Source organism: Camelus dromedarius, chromosome 7 (assembly GCF_036321535.1).
Source record: "Camelus dromedarius isolate mCamDro1 chromosome 7, mCamDro1.pat, whole genome shotgun sequence".
In the NCBI taxonomy this organism is placed as follows: domain Eukaryota; kingdom Metazoa; phylum Chordata; class Mammalia; order Artiodactyla; family Camelidae; genus Camelus; species Camelus dromedarius.
In genome coordinates, this window is record NC_087442.1 from 83,753,425 (window position 1) to 83,770,621 (window position 17,197).

Below are 17,197 nucleotides of genomic sequence, written 5' to 3' on the forward strand. Positions count from 1 at the left end.
ACTCCTCCAACTCAACAGTGAGACAAAAATTAAAAAAACCTAATTCAAAAAAGGGCAAAAGGCTTGAATAGACTTTTCTCCAGATATGCAAATGGCCAATAAGCACATGAAAATATGCTTGACATCATTAGTCATTAGGGAAATGCAAATCAAGACAACAAGATCACGTCACACACACTAAGATGATGATAAAAAAATTTTAAAAAGAAAAGAAGTACTGAAGAGGATGTGGAGAAATTGAAACACTTGGGCATTGCTGGCAGGAATGTAAAATGGTGTGGTCACAGTAGAAAACAGTTTAGCACTTCCTCAGAAAGCTAGACATAGAATTACCGTATGACCCACCACTTCCACTCCTAGGAAATACACAAATTGTAAACTACTACTCAACAGATACTTGTAAGCCAATGGTCACTGTAGTGAAACCAAGCAGGACCCTGCGGGACCTTCCTAGGGACAAATCCCAGTGTCCCCTGCCTCTTATCTGTAAAAAAACACTTTAGCCTCCTAGGCCTTCCTAGGAGCTCTTCCAAAGAGCAAATGTAATCAAACAAGAGAGAAAATGCTGAAACAGGAAAACAATCAAGCAAGACAAAATAATAATAGTTTAGTCGTAAAACAAAGTTAAGGACCTTTAGTTCCTCCTCAAGGGCTATAGATAATATTCTGAACAACATCCTTGAGTTGTTTTATAGACACTAAAACCTCCACTAGGTGGAAGAAGTTAACTGCATGCTGACCACAAGCACATAGACCCTAGAGTAGTTGGAAGAAGGCTGATGTTGATTCCCGAAATACCACCCAGTTGCCTCACCACCAACCAATCAGAAGAATGTCCACAAGGTGATCAGGCACCCTGCAACCCTCACCCCTAATGTTGCCTTTAAAAACCCTTCCCTGAAAGCCATGGGGAGTTCCGGTCTTTTGAGTATGAGCTGCCCATTCTCCTTGCTTGACCTTGCAATAAATGCTGTACTTTCTTTCACCACAATCCGGTGTCAGTGGATTGATTTTGCTGTGTGTTGGGCGAGTGGACCCAAGTTTGGTTTGGTAACAGTAGCACTAGTTACAAAAGCTAAAAGCAGGAAACAACTTAACATCCTAAATGAATAGGCAAGATGCAGTACATCCATACCAAACATTCAGCCACGAAAAGGAAGGAAATTCTGACACATGCTACAACATGTATGAACTTTGAAAACATTATGCTAAGTGAAATGAGACATAAAAGGACAGATAAATACTGTATGGTTTCACTTATATGAGGTAGCTAGAATAATCAAACTTACAGAGGCAAAGTATAATAGAGGTTACTAAGGGAGAAGGAAGAGAGGGAAATGGGACGGCTACAGAGTTTTTGTTTGGACTGGTAAGATAGTGGTTATGGTTACACAACATTGTGAATGTGATTAATGCCACAAAATTGTCCTTTAAAATGGTGAAAATGACCACTTTTTTCTTATATATTTTCTACCACAATAAAAAAAAGAAAGAAAAAAATACTGTTTGTGCCTTGGTTCCTTCACTTCTTAGCAGTCTCCAGATCCTTATCCCACATTATCAGCCCAACTTTGTTCTTGAAGACACTTATATTTCCTACTTACAAAACAACAAAGAAAAAAAAAGCCTCCTATTTTGCCTTTCCCTTTTAGAAATTTAGAAATTGCTCTAAGTCTGAATCACAGCTGTGAACAGGTGGCAAAATCCTCAGTCTGAATTTCAGGCCCAGATTCAGACACTTGTGTCCTCTTTGGAACTTTAATGATCATATCTCTGTGATCAGATTGCTGCCCTTTGTCACCCCAGTATCCTCTGCTATGCCACCTGACACAGCCCTTGTCTCCAAGTTCTTGGCAAAAAACACACAGAAGACACTGTGGAACAGCGTTTCCCTGATGTCAGTCTTCTGGATGCTACCTTTCCATACTAATACCTGGTTAATGTAGTGTTTAAATGGACAATGTTATTACAAAAGAATATTTTTTCATTACTGTAAGTCGGAAAACCAGTATCACTTGCCATAAATATCAAAGATGAACTGTCAAAAATCGGAAAGACAAAGCAGTTTACGTTTTATCTATATTATTGCTCACCAGGTTTTGAGCCTAAGGTTTGATCTCTATCAAAAAGGGAAAGAAGAAAAAGAGGAGTTAAGGACACATCAGCATGAAATGAAGCTTTCTCCTTGCTGTAGTGAAGATTAAAGAACTGCAATGCTTTTCTCAGGATATGATTGACTACAGTTTACCGTATTTCATCAGTTCTGAGGTGGGTTTGTGTTTTTTTTTTTTTTCACATTTTGAAATACGGCTGCATCTTACGATCGAGACTAGTAACAGCGCTCTTTCTTAGCAGTAAGTAAAATGACGTCTTAAAGCAGATGACCACCTGTATCTGAAGAAATGGCACGATACACTGTCCATGCACCAAGTGAAGGACCCTGTGTCCCACAGCGATCTTGTCCACTTTGGGAAACCCTTGTTGTCAGCCAGGACCTCCAGGTTCTCACTCTGCCCGCCCAATGCCGGCGGCGTTCCGAGCACGCACTGCTGACCAAGGTTCCTTTGTCTGTGGGCACAGACCAGGTCAACTCAGCAATCCACCAGAGGGGTCCTGACAGCGTACTGCAGGAGACACTAGTAGGCAACGCGCGGCACCCTTTTCAAACCCTGCTGGAAAGCAGGTCCGGACTCGCCAAGGTAAATCGCTCCGCCGCAGCCTAGAGGCCGACACCTCTGACCGAAGGACGCGCCAAGGGCGACGCTGGCGCGACTCTGTGACGTCATGCTCTCCGCTCACGAGGCTGGGGCGGTCCCTCTCCTCCCAGGGCGGGGCGGCGTGCTGACGCCACACGCCGGGGCGGGGCCGAGAGTTTGGTGCCCCGGAGTGGGGTGTCGGCGCCTCATTCGGGTGGAGCTGAGCCGGAGACAGGTAGGCGCTAGCTGCCGCCGGGCCTTGCCGGGTTTAGGCGGCTCTAAGCCGGTCGGGCAGGAGGCGGGGGTCGCGGCAGGGGGCAAGGCCGCCGCGCCCTCGTTGTCGCCAGCGCCGTGGTGACAGGGAGTGAAGCTGGATGGAGCACGGCTGACGGGGGGAGGTGGGTGGGACGGGGTCTGACAGACGGGCGTGGCAGCCAATGGTGCGGCCAGCGCCGCCTGGCGGGCGGAGATTGGCGGCTGCGGACGCGCGCGGAGGTCGCGCGGGGCGCGGAGCGGCGCACCATTGGCTGTAGCGGGCGCGGGGCGGGCCGCGCGGCGGATGTGAGGGAACGGGCGCCGCCACTGGGGTGACCCCCAAGGTCGAGGAGGCATCACGTGGGAGTCGCCCGGTGGTGTCCTCTGCTTGCCCGGACGGATAGAAGGGTGGCGTGCCCCTGGCAAAGTGGCTGCGGGTTGTGGGCAGCCCTCCCTTCCCAGAGCACGGACAACGCGGGTCGGCTTCTGTCCGGGCTGTCCCTATGCTCCTGGGGTGAACCCTTGAGGAAAGGATTACCCGCTGTCTTCAGTACCCCGTCGTATTAACCTCCCCTGTGTTCCTTAGGTTGACGTCCTTGAGGGGCAGATTACCCCGCAGTACCACACCGTACTCAGTACTCAGAACCCCACCTTATCCTCCTCCCTGCACTCTTGGGGTGAGCCCTTGCTGGGCAGATTACACCGCAGTACCCACTGTACTCAGTACCTCCACTGTACTCAGCACCCCACCATACCCATTTTCTCTGCTCCTTGGGGTGACGCCCTTGGTGGGTGGATTACGCTGCAGCACCCTACCGTACTCAGTACCCAAAGACTCAGTATCCCTCTGTACTCAGTACCTACCTTACCCATCCTCTGCACTTTTTGAGGTGACACCCTTGATGAGTAGATTACATGTCAGTAACCTATTGTACTCAGTATTCCACCATACTCCTTCCAGGAGTTTGATAGCCCAGGTTGAGAATGAATTGCATTTCCTCGAGGAACACTTTTTGCCTTTAACAAAGCTACCTGACGTAAGTGTAAGTTGTATAGAAAAACTGAAGGCGAGACTGAGTAAAGAAGAACCTGCTGTCTGCCCTTCTCCCAGATGACTCACACCTGAGGTGTGAGCTCTGTCTTCGGGTTTCTCTGTCTTGTTCTGTAGTCCTGTGCTTGGAAGCAGGGACTCGAGGCCCACTTCCATATACACTGCTCTGAGCAGCTTTAGGAAGAGTGGCCTCGGATGAAGCCTTGTTTGCACTGTGGCAAGAGATGCAACAGTCAAACCACAGGTTGTGTGTGTGTGTGTGTGTGTGTGTTTAAGATCTGCACTGTGTGATAATATATAATACTATTCTAGCTTTGCATGTTAGCTAAGGACTAGATCTTGGAAAATCGGAGAAAGATCAGAGTACCCTGATTATTTTTTTGAGAGCACTTACATTTCGAGTACTTTTTCCCCTTACCAGCTTTATTGAGATACAATTAATGTATCATACAATTCACTCTTTTAAAGTATACAGTTCAGTGGTTTGTAGCATATTCACAGTATGCAACCATCACCAAAATTCAGTTAGTTTTTAAAACTTATTTTAATTTCAGAAATATATAAATTTTGTTGATTTTATTTAAGTTTGAATGCAGTTTATTAAATACCAAATATTTACTGTTTATTATATGTATATCTTACATATATGTATATGTATATCAGATCTGCTTTTAATCGATCTCCTTACTGCCCACTAGATCAAGTACTGTGCCATCTCCTTTCAAATTTTTAGATAGTTTTATTTTAGGATAATTGTACAGTTATTGAGAAATTTATTTTGAGAATTGTATAGTTTTGAGAAATTGTACATTCACATCTATTATGTGCAGTTGTAACAAATGGTACAAAGAGATCCCAGTGTTCCTTTACCCAGTTTCCTCAAATGATAACATTTTGCAAAAACTGTAGTACTACATCACAAGCAGATATCGACATTGATAACAGTCAAGATACAGAACATTTCCATCACCTCAAGGGTCCCTCCTGTTGCCTTTTGTGGCCACACTCACTTCCATCCAACTCCTCACTCCTGGCAACCGCTAATCTGTTTTCCATTTCTATGATTTTCAGATATCAAGAATGATGCATAAGGAGAATCATACAGTATATAACCTTTTGGGGTTGGCTTTTTTCACTAAGGGTAATTCTCTGAAAATACATGCAGGTTGTTGCCTGTATCAGTAGTTTGTTTCTTTTTTATGCTTCCAGGCTATGGATGTACTACAGTTGATTTAACCCTTTACCCATGGAAGGACATCTGGGTTATTTCCGTTCTTTGGCTATTAAGATGTTATAAACATTTATATACAGGTTCTGATGTGAACATAAGTTTTCATTTCTCTAGGGTAAATGCCCCAGAGTATAATCACTGGGTCATACGGTGGATACATGTTTAGTTTTTTTCAGAAATAGCCAAACTGTTTTACAGAGTGACTGTACCATTTTGCAGTACCACCAATAATGTATTTGTGACCCAGTTTCTCCATATCCTTGCCAGCATTTGGTGGTTACTTTTTCTTTTTTTTTAATTTTAGCCATTCTAGTAGATGTGTAGTGATGTCTCGTGGTTTTAATTTGCATTTCCCTGATGGCTAGTGATAATTGAATGTCTTTTCATGTGTTCATTTGCCATCTGTTTATCCTCCTCAATGAAATGCCTATTCATATCTTTTGGCCATTATGTAATTAGATAGTTTGCTTTTTTTTTTTTTTAATGTTTTGTTTTGAGAATTTCTTATGCATTCTAGTCCTTTGTTGGATATATGGTTTGCAGATGTTTTCTCCTGTCTGTAGCTTGTCTTTTCATCTTCTTAAAAGGATCTTTTGCAGAGCAAAAGTTTTTAAGTCTGATGAAGTCCAGTTTATGAATTTTGGTTTTTTATGGGTTGTGCTTTTAGTGTCAAGAACTCTTTGCCTAGCTCTAGTTCCTGAAGGTTTTCTCTTGTGTTCTGTTCTAAAAGTTTTATAGTTTGGTGTTGTACATTTCAATCTACAGTCCATTTAGAGTTGATTTCTGTATAAGGTGCGAAGTCTAGCTTAAGCGGTTCCTTTCTTTCCCTTCCTCCCTCCCTCCCTCCCTTTCTTTCTTTTGCCCATGCATATCCAGCCAGCAGCATTTGTTGAAAAGACCGTTCTTCCACCATTGAATAGTTTTGCATTTTGGTCCAAAATCAGTTGCTTGTGCTTGTGTGGAACTGTTTTAGAGTTCTCTGTTCTGTTCCATTGGTTTTTTTGTCCATCTCACCATCAATACCAAACACTCTTGATTCCTGCAGGTATATAATAAATCTTGAAATTAGGTAGACTGACTCTTCCTACTTTATTTTTCTTTTTCAAAATTATTTCAGCTGATTTAGTTCCTTTGTCTTCCCATATAAATTTTAGAATAATCTTAACCTACATCTACAAAGTCTTACTGGGATTTTGATAGGAATTGTGTTGAAGTTGTCTTATCAATTTGGAGATGACATCTTTACTACCATGAACAAGGTACGTCTCTCCATTTGGTTTTTCATTTCTTTCGTCAGGATTTTTTACTCTTTGGCACACAAGTCCTGGGCATGTTTTGTTACACTTACACTAAGTATTTCTTTTTTTTTTTTTAATTTTGGTTTTCACACGTCCATTGATAATATGTTGCTTTTGTGTATTTATCTTGTATCTTGTGACCCTGTTGAATTCACTCATTAGTTCTATGAGTGTTTTTGTAGATTCCTTGAGATTTGGTGCATAGACAATCATGACATCTGCAAATGGTAGTATTATTTCTTACTCTCTGATCTATATGCCTTCTAGTTGCTTTTCCTGCCTTATTGCACTGGCTACAACTGTTGGTACTATGTTGAATAGTAGGGATGAGAGTGGACATTCTTGCATTGCTCTCAGTTTTAAAAAGAAGCATTCAGTCTTCACTATTAAGTGTGTGTTAGCTGTAGGCTTTTTTTTTTTTTTTTTTTTTTTTTTTTTTAGCTGTAAGCTTTTGTGGATGCTCTATATCAAGTTGAAGTTCCCCTCTCTTCCTAGTTTTCTGAGAGTTTGTATCATGGGTGGATGTTGAATTTTCTCAAGTACTTTATCTGCACCTATTGATATGATCATGTGATTTTTTTTTCTCTCTAGCCTGTCAGTATGATAGATTTACATTTTTTAAAATACTGAACTAGCCTTACATCCCTGGAAGAAACCCAATCACATGGTATATAATTGTGTTTACATGTTCCTTAATTCTATGTGCTGTATTTTGTTAAGGTTTTTTTTTTTTTCTTTTCCATATCTGAATTCATGAAGAATATGAGTTTAAAGCTTTTTTTTTTTTTAAATCTTTGTCTGAGTTTCGTTTCAGGAAAATAGTAGCTTCATAAAATGAATTGGTAAATGTCCCCTCCTTATATTTTTTTCTGGGAGAGATTATGTAGAATTGGAGTTAATTAATCTTTAAACATTTGGTAGGATTCCCCAGTGAAATCATCAGGGCCTGAAAGTTACTTTTCAGGAGCTTTAAAGTTACACATAAAACTTTTTAAATAGTTACTTCAAATTGGGTGAGTTGTAGTTTTGTACTTTTGCTGAGTTTCTCTATATGTTTGCTGATCTCACGTCTAGCTGTTCTATCTCTTGCTGAAAGAAGAGGGTTGAAGTTTTCAGCTATAATTTTAGGTTTGTCTTTTTCTCCTTTCACTTTTATTAACTTGATTCACATATTTTGCAGTTATGTTGTTTGGTACATACACATTTAGGATTGCTATATATTCTTGGTGGATTGACCTGTTGTCATTAATATCCCTCCCTGTATCTGATAATTTTCTTTGCTCTGATGTCTACTTTATCTGATAATGTAGTCCTTCTCCTTTCCTCTGATTAATGTTTGCATCGTATATAATTTTTCATTCTTTCACTTTCAACCTTTCTATATTGTTACATTTGAAGTGAGTTTCTTGTAGACAAGAATATAATTGGATCCTGTTGTTTTATCCATTCTGCCAATTTCTGTCTTCTAATTGAAGTATTTAGATCATTTACATTTAATGTATTTATTAATACATTAAGACTTATGTCTTCCACTTTATTATTTTCTCTTGTTTTTTGTTTGTCTGCTTTTTTATTGACTTCTTGTGGGTTACTGGAACACATTTTAAAATTCTCATTTTATTTATATGCAGTGTTTTTGAGTATATCTGTTTGTATAGCTTTTTTTAGTGGTTGTTTAGGTATTACATTATATTTACATAATTTATCATAGTCTGCTGTTATTATTTTATCTGTTTGAGTGAAGTGTAGAAACCATATCTCCATTTACATCACTTTACCCTACCCCACTTAAAATTGTCTTAAATATTTCCTCCACATGCACATTATTAGAACCACATGAGATGTTATAATATTTGCTTCATCCATCACACATCATTTAGAAGATTCAAGAGGAAAATAAAATTATATTCACCTATATACTGTCTTTCCATTGTTCTTTCTTTCTTCACAATACTGAAAGATTCCTTCTTTTTCATTTACTTTCCTTCATTCCCTTTTTCTTCCTGAGGAATAGTTTTGCAAGATACAGGGTTCCGGATTGACTGTTATTTTCCTTCAGCACCTGAAAAATGTGCTGCTTTCTCCTGACCTCCGTGGTTTCTGGTGAGAAATATGCTGTTCAGTTGTTTGTCAAAAGCTTGTGATGTGTCTTGGAGTGGATTTCTTTGGGTTTATTGTTTGGGGTTCTCTCAGCTTCTTGAATCTGTAGGTTTATGTCTTTTGTCAAATTTAGGAAGTTTTCAGCCATTATTTCTTTGCGCACTTTTTCAACCCCTTCGTCTTTCTGTTCCTCCTGAGATTCTGATGACATTTATATTTCAGCATTAGATCTTTTGTTGTAATTCCACATGTTCCTGAGGCCCTGTTCTTTTTTTTTTGCCCCCAGTCTATTTTCTCTTGTTCAGACTGGGTAATTCCATTTGTGCCATACTCATGTCTTCATGTTCACTGTTTCTTTTGTCCCCGAGTTTAACCCATTGATCAAGTTTTTAAATTTTGGTTATTGTAGTTTTCAGTTCTGAAATTTCTATTTGATTCTTATTTATATCTTATTTCTTTGCTGAGGTTTTCTATTTTTCATTTGTTTCAAGCATGTTCATAGTTGCTTGTGGAAGCATTTTGATGATGGCTATTTAAAAATCTTTGCCCGATAATTCTAACATTTGTGTTATCTTGGTGTTGGTGAGCACAACAGAATAGGCTTCCTCTGACACTGCTGGGGTGGGTAGGAGGTTCCCCCTGGTTGGGGTGGAGGTATGGGGTGGAGGCCCCCCACCTGACCTTCTTGGTATCTGTGGGAAGGGATTCCCTGTTACTGCTGTGTGGGTGTAACTTCCCCATTAGACCTTTGTGACTCCACCCTGGCTGGGAATGGAGGGTGCTGCCTTGTTACTGCTGGGTGGAAGTGGAATCCAGGCTCCCTGCTGACCTCCACTAACATTGTTGGGGAGGGGGCTCATTGTCACCTGGTGGGGATGGAAGCCCTGATCTTATCTTACACTACCAGGTGGGGTCAGGGTGGGCCACAGTGTTTTCTGTGGGGTTGGTTGCAGTAGAGCGGTTATTGTGTATAAATATTCTGTCCTGCTGGGCTGCCCCATTCCTTGTCCTCTGGCCAGAGAGAGCAGCCTTTTGTGGCTGCTTTTTTGGTCTACATTAGTTGGTGTTTCTGGGTTGCCAGCTTCTTCAGCACCTATTGTGGGTTATATGACACAAAAAGAAAACTAAGAACTCAGTGCTGTGTCTTTTTAGGCCCCAGTGTCCCTTCCCAGTCTGTCTCCAGCTCTCTACCTTTCAAAGTCACATGTTTTGGTCTCTTGTAAATGTATCATCTCATGTTTTTGCTGCATTTAGTGGGAAACAGATGTCCTGTATATATGTGCTTTTAAAGTATTAACAGATTTTGACAGGTGGCCTTGCTGTCCCTAAAAATTTAATAATTTCTAAAGCAGTACCTTTAAAGAGTGCCTGCATACATACACCAGAAACCACCACAGTCAGAGCACCTCTGGTGACAACAGTGCCATTCTGGGGCAAAGACAGGTCAGTCTTCAGACTCATGCACTGAAACTTGTGTGGGGTTCTCACTTCAGAAGTAGAAGGCCCTCCCAGTGATCTGATCAGCTCCCCACTCCAAATTTACTTCTGTTTAGCTTTACCGTGGGAACTTCAGCTTTTTAAGAGATATTGTTAGTGGGTTTTTTTTTTTAACTGGTAACTTGTAATTTTTAGTTATAGAAATGCTTTTAAAGGGTACAGAGTTCTTTCATGATGTATTATAACTACAAGAAACATTATGAGGGAGCCAAAGTGATCACACCCTTCACTTTATGGCGAAGGAAACTGGACAGATCAAGTGACATTTTAAGGCTCATACAGCAAGTAATCAGTCTGCCTGACTTGCCCTACAGGCTTAACCAATCATTTCTTTTCTGATAATGGCAAAATTCCTTCGCAGTTTAAAAGTAATCCTCACTACCTCCCTATCCCTCAGCGTATGTTTGATGAGGCGTCACAAGTGGAAGATGCTGAATTCTGTGAGGTTCTCAGCCAGGAAGAGAAAATTGAAATTTGTGCCATCTTTGTACCACTGCTAGAACTAGAATAATGGAATAAAAACCATAGGTATGTAGCAAGCATTGTCTTCTTGATTCTGTATAAGAATCTTAATGAATCTGGGGTGGGGGCGACTTTCAAGATGAGTTGTTCTTTTAAAAAAAAAAACAGCACACACAGCTAATCATTTAATGATGTGTGTGCTTTTCCCTCAAAGACTTATGTCCTGAGATGTGGATCAATGGAACAGAATAGACAGCCCAGAAATAAACCCCCGCACACCTATGGTCGATTAATCTTCAACAAAGGAGGCAAGAATATACAATGGAGAAAAGACAGTCTCTTCAGCAAGTGGTGCTGGGAAGACTGGACAGCCACATGTAAATCAGTGAAGTTAGAACACGCTCTCACACCACACACAAAAGTAAACTGAAAATGGCTTAAAGACTTAAATATAGACATGATGCCGTAAAACTCTTAGAAGAGAGCATAGGCAAAACATTCTCTGACATAAATCTTACCCATGATTTCTTAGGTCAGTCTCCCAAGACAATAGAAATAAAAGTAAAAATAAACAAGTGGGACCTAATCAAACTTACAAGCTTTTGCACAGCAAAGGAAACCATAAGCAAAATGAAAAGGCAACCTATGGACTGGAGGAAAATATTTGCAAACAATGCAACTGACAAGGGCTTAATCTCCAGAATATGTAAACAGCTCATATAACTCAATAGCAAAAAATACCAGCAACCCAATCAAAAAAAGGACAGAAGGCCTAAATAGACATTTCTCCAAAGAAGACATACAGATGGCCAGTAGACACATGAAAAGATCCTCAATATTTCTAATTTTTAGAGAAATGCAAATCAAAACTACAATGAGGTGTTACCTCACACCAGTCAGAATGCCAGTCATTAAATAACAAATGCTGGAGAGGGTGTGAAGAAAGGGGAACCCTCCTACACTGTTGGTGGGAATGCAAATTGGTGCAGCCAGTATGGAAAACAGTATGGAGTTTCCTTAAAATACTAAAAATAGCGGGGAAGGTAAAGCTCAGTGGTAGAGTGTGTGCTTAGCATGCCCAAGGTCCTGGGTTCAATCCCCAGTAAAAATAATAATAAAATAAATAAACCTACTTCCCCCCCCCAAAAAAAAACCCATGAATGTTTAAAAAGATCTTTCTAAAAAAAAGAAAAAAATTAAAAAAAAAACTAAAAACAGAGTGGCATTCAGCAATCCTACTCTTGGGCATATATCTGGAGAAAAATGTCCATTGACAGATGAACAGATAAAGAGGATGTGGTATATGTACACAGTGGAATACTAGTCAGCCGTAAAAAAGAATGAAATAGTAATAATGCATGGGTGGATCTAGAGATTATCACACTAAGTGAAGTCAGAAAGGGAAAGGCAAATACCATATGCTATCACTTACATGTGAAACCTAAAATATGACACATAGGGGAGGGTATAGCTCAGTGGAAGAGGTCCTGGTTTCAATCCCCAGTACCTCCATTAAAAAATAAATAAATAAACCTAATTACCTCCCCCCCAATTTTTTTTTTTTTTGGTAAATAAAATATGACACAAATGAACTTATTTATGAAGCAGAAACAGATTCACAGACATAGGAAACAAACTTACGGTTACCAAAGGGGAAAGGGTATAGGGGAGCGATAAATTAGGAGGAGAATTTGAGATTAGCGGATAGAAACTACTGTATATAAATCAAGGTCCTGCTGTAGAGCACAGGGAGCTATACTCAATATCCTGTAATAAACCATAATGGGAAAGAATATGTATGCATATATATGACCGAATCACTTAGCTGTACACCTGAAACTTAACACAATATTGTAAATCAACAACTTAAAAAAAAAAAACAAGACTCAGGTCCTGAGAAACTTGCCTAGGCTGCTTTTGCCTCTTTAATGATCCCTCTGCCGAGCCGGCATGACATTGGTAGATGTCAGGAATCAGTTTATCTCTACACTCTGCGAAGGGGGGGGTGGCCTTGCGTAAGGTGTGTGCTGCCCGACTGGGGAGTGTCCAGGCACAGATAAGTTCTGTTTTATTTTCCTAAGGCAGGGCAGTGAACCCTTAAAAACAAACTTCACTTTGGCTTATGCTCCTTTCTAATGTTACATTTCTCAAATGTATAGATCTATATTTGTATCTTGAAATTAATGGGTCACAAATAGTGTCATTTTGTGTACTTTATTGATGTTAATAGACCCACATTTCTTAGACTTTTTAAAAAAACAACTATATTGAGGTCTAACTCATCATATACCATATAATTCACCCATTTAAATTGTGCAACTAAATTGTACAATTTAATGCTTTACAGTGTGTTAGAAGGTTGTGAAACCATCAGCATAGTCTAGTTTTAGAACATTTTCATCTGCATCCCCAAAACACCCAGACCCATTAGTAGCCATGTCTTAATCCTTGCCACTCCCAGCCCTAGGCAGCCACCAAAGAGCTTTCTGTCTGTATAGATTTGCCTATTCTGAACATTTCATATAAATGAAATCATACAGTATGAGGTTTTTTAATGAGTGACTGTTTCCACTTGATATTTTCAAGATTCATCTGTCTTACAGGATGTATCAGCATTTCGTTCCTTTCTGTTGCCTCCTACTATTTTATTATATACCACGTTCTGTGTACCTGTTCATCAGTTGATGGACATGTGAGTTGTTTCCATCTTTTGGCTCGTATGCCTGATGCTACAGGGAACATTCGTGTCCAAGGTCTCGTGTGGACATCTGTTTTCATTTCTCTTGGTTATATACCTAGGCGTGGAATTGCTGAGTCATACGATAACTCTGTGTTTAACTTTTTGAGGAACTGCCAAACTGTTTTCCCGCAGTGGCTGCACCAGCTTACATTTCCCACTCAGAACTGTATGTGGGCTCCTGTCCTTGTGTTCTCTCCATCACCTGCTTCTGTTGATTGTATTCAGCCCAGTGGGTGTGAAGTGGTATCTTGTTGTGGTTTTGATCTGCATTTCCATAATGCCTAATGGTGTCAAGCATCTTTTAATGTGTTTATTGGTCACTTGGGTATCTTCTCTGGGAAAATGTCTGTTCATATCCTTTGGTAATTTTTTGATTGGGTTATTTTTCTTTTCATTGTTGTTATGAGTTCCTTGTATATTCTGTACACAGGTACCTTGTCAGGTATATAATTTGCAAATATTCCTTCTATTCTTTGTCTTCTCTTTCTTGGTGGTGTCCTTTGAAGCACGAAGGTTTTTATTTTGATGAAGTCCAATTTATCTATTTTTGTTGTTGTTGTTTGTACTTTTGGTGTCCTAACTAAGAATCCATTGTTTGACTCAAGACTGTGAAGATTTACTCCATTTTAACTTGGAAGTTATCAAACTTCTAAGAGTCTTACAGTTTTAGCTCTTACATTTAGGTCTTTGATATATTTTGAGTTAATTTTGTATCAGATGAGATAGGGGTCCAACTTCGTTTTCACATGTGGAACTCCAGTTGCCCCAACAGCATCTTTTGAAAAAAAAAAACTATTCTTTCCCTACTTAATATTGTTGGCACCCTTCTCAAATAAAAAAAAAATATTGTCCTAAACCACAAATTGGAGCACTTGGACTCTTTGGACAACCCAAAACTTTAATGAAAGTGTTTTAACAGTTTAGTGTCTCTACCACAAATAATGTACCATTCCTAAAGCTGACTCTGGATTTGGAAGGATAGAATCTGAAATCTGAAATGTAAACCTCGTGCCTGCTCTGTGGGTCTGTCAGGCTGTGGACAGAGAGCAGCTGTTCCTGGTCATCCTGGGCGGAGGCAGGGGCATGTTGAGCCATCTGCTGAAGAGCAAGTTTTCCGATGAGTCATCTGAAGGGAAGTTTGAAAATTGCTAGTAACTATGCAGGGCAGCACTGAGCTGTTTGTCAGATTGTAGCTGCAGATAGCTGGATGGCATGGTTTATTTACAGTATCGTATTGGAAGGACCGCTTGGGGAAGAAGAGATGAAATGAGCAGTTTTGTGGCTGTCGGTGTGGTGCCTGTTAATTTCTGGAAGAAAACACCAACTCAGAGGCAATTGAGTGTTTCAAGCTGCCTAGATAATAATGACATTGGAGGGGAAAAAAATGAGTGTTTTCCTTTGAAGCTAAAATTAACGTTGAAAGCAGCGGTGGTAGTATTTTTGCCATCAGTGTCTTTGATGGCTCTTTGTCTGCCTTAAATTTATTAGCAGAAGGAATTGGAGTGTAGTTGGAGGTAGGAAGAACTACTGAAGTTACTTAAAACTTGACTTCTGAGGTTGAAAAAAAAAACATAGGGGTTAAGCTTGCATTCTGTAGTAAAATATATGTTTGTTCATCTTTAATTTTTAAGGAGCAAGTTTTTGTTTGTTGTGTAGTTTGTTTTTAAAGTACTTGTTCTGGTTTTCCCTTTGCTGACTTGTCTTTTCCAAGCAGCAGAGCCGGCCAGATACTGTCTCCAGGAGGATCCTTTATGTGTATTCTCATCATATTTGGGGTAAGAGGAAGGATTCTTATAAACAGTTTAGAGGATCGTTTATGTAACATTTATTTCTGGGTAGTTCTCAGCCTGTCTCAGAGCTTGGATTTCCTTCAAGCAGGCTTGGAGGTGGGGCAGAATTCCAGCTTTACAGCCGGGGCGCTTGCTTTGAGGCAGATTCAAGGGCAAGCATGCATTAGGCCAGCAGGCACCGTAACCCGGGACAGAGGCCTGTGATGAGCCTTGTGCCCCTGCCCTGGGGCTCCTCTCCCCTCCCACGGTCCCTTTTGCTAGGACTGGAAAGTGCCACTGGGCAGCTGAGATTCTTGAGGGAAGAGGAGCAGTTTCCTTGTCCCCGCCTGACCGGGTCCCCGCCCGGAGGCATGCTGGAGTCTTAGACGTGACTGTAAGTGTTCAAGACCCTCTGGGAACCGTCTAAACTCTTTTGTGGTCCGGCGGGTGCACCACCCGCTTTTATAAAATGGCTCGTGTTGATGGAGAGTTACATATTAAGATTCAGTAAAACTACAGCCATCAAGCTCAAGGTCCATTCAACCTTGGGAAAGAAGCTTAAAGAAAACAACTCAGAAAGGTGACCTGTTAAACAGAAGAGCTAGTACCTGCCTTCCAGGGAGTCTGTGGGGTTTATGAAGAGTCCTGACACATCAGGTTGCTGGCAGTAGAAGGGCACAGGGTAGGTGGACATTTCTGTCATAACTGATGTACAGACTTTCCTTTTGTAGGGCCCATTCATTCTGGGCCACACCTCCGGCTTCCCAGTCTTGAAATGTGGCATCAGGGCCCTTGGCTCTCTGGCTGGTCCACCTCTCTGTCTTTCCTCCTACCAATTCTTACACTTAGAATGCCTGTTTTTTCCCTCCTCCTCAGAGCTCAATCCTCCCTGTCCTCCAAGCCCCTCCCAAGGCTCTCCTGGCTGCTGGAAGGAACACCTGGAAGGGGCGGGGTCTCCATGGAGTTTTGACAGCATTTTCTGTGCCTCTCAAGCACTTGCTGTTTTTTCTGTAATTTTTAAATATACTATGTTTTTTTCCTTCTGCTCAAAGATACAGTATTTGCAGGTGAACAAAAAGATTTTCCAGTTTCTCTGTGTTCTCCAGAATACCGTGAGTCCAGCAGGTGCTCAGTAGACCCTGGATAGATAAGAAAATAATTTCCTTCTCATTTTGCAATTAATAGTAATCGAATCCTTAATTAATACTAATTGAATCCTTAATTAATCTCTGTTGCCTTTCCTATAACTGTTTTATGCAATGTATAAACTTAAAGGATATCATGTATTTATCATTATGTAAAGGTTGTATTGTATCCCTCAAACTAGATTTAAACTTAAAGTTGAGACCATAGCCTCCCCCCAACCCCATGTTGAGCGCAGGCCCCGTATGCAGAAGGTTGCTTTGGGTTGATCGCCTCCCACTCTGTCATGCTCTCTGAACACAGACCCAGGCACTGAAGCAGGGCACCCTGCCACAAATGCATTTGCAGACTCTTTTTCCTCCAGCCAGAGTCTGAGGGGTTTTTTTTTTTTTTTTTTTTGGCCCCCAGGAGGGCTAAAACTGATCTGCTAAAAATGCTTTCTCTAACTTTTCTTTCTTTTTTTTTTTTTTTTTTTTTTTTTGTGCAGGCAGTCGGGAGAGACTTCAGGACAAGGATGTTTCACTTAAGGACTTGTGCTGCTAAGTTGAGGCCGTTGACGGCCTCCCAGACTGTGAAAACCCTTTCACACAGCAGACCGGCAGCAGCTAGGACGTTTGGGCAGGTGCGGTGCTATGCCGCCCCTGTGGCTGCGGAGCCCTTCCTCAGCGGGACTAGTTCGAACTATGTGGAGGAAATGTACTATGCTTGGTTGGAAAACCCCAAAAGTGTCCACAAGGTAAGGCTCACGGGAGCAAGCGTCTTTGCGTTTTTGGAGTCTTGGCCGACGTGGGCTGGCGGTCCAGGTAAGTGCGTATGTTCCGAGGACCCTCAAGAAGGCAGGCAGGCAGGCGGCTGGAAGCCTCACCGACCAGAGTTCTCTCCATCAGCCCAGCCTGGCCAGCAGCGGGCCCGACAGGAGCCACCCTCTCTGGAAAGGGGCGTTTTCCCCTCGCTG

General features: G+C 41.2%; 1 protein-coding gene across 5 annotated transcripts in view; it reads left to right on the forward strand.

Annotated features, from left to right (window-relative positions):
- Nucleotides 1-17,197, forward strand: part of OGDH (oxoglutarate dehydrogenase) — a 349,301-nt gene that overhangs the window by 273,479 nt on the left and 58,625 nt on the right. For 4 of the 5 annotated variants that reach the window (XM_031454586.2, XM_031454588.2, XM_031454584.2 and 1 more), the window contains exons 1-2: nt 2,864-2,931; nt 16,730-16,978. In XM_031454586.2, coding sequence (XP_031310446.1) covers nt 16,757-16,978 — 222 coding nt within the window. In that variant the 5' untranslated portion in view covers nt 2,864-2,931; nt 16,730-16,756. Of the gene's footprint in view, nt 1-2,863; nt 2,932-16,729; nt 16,979-17,197 lie in introns of those variants that run through there. The other variant, XM_064487732.1, reaches the window with a different exon arrangement.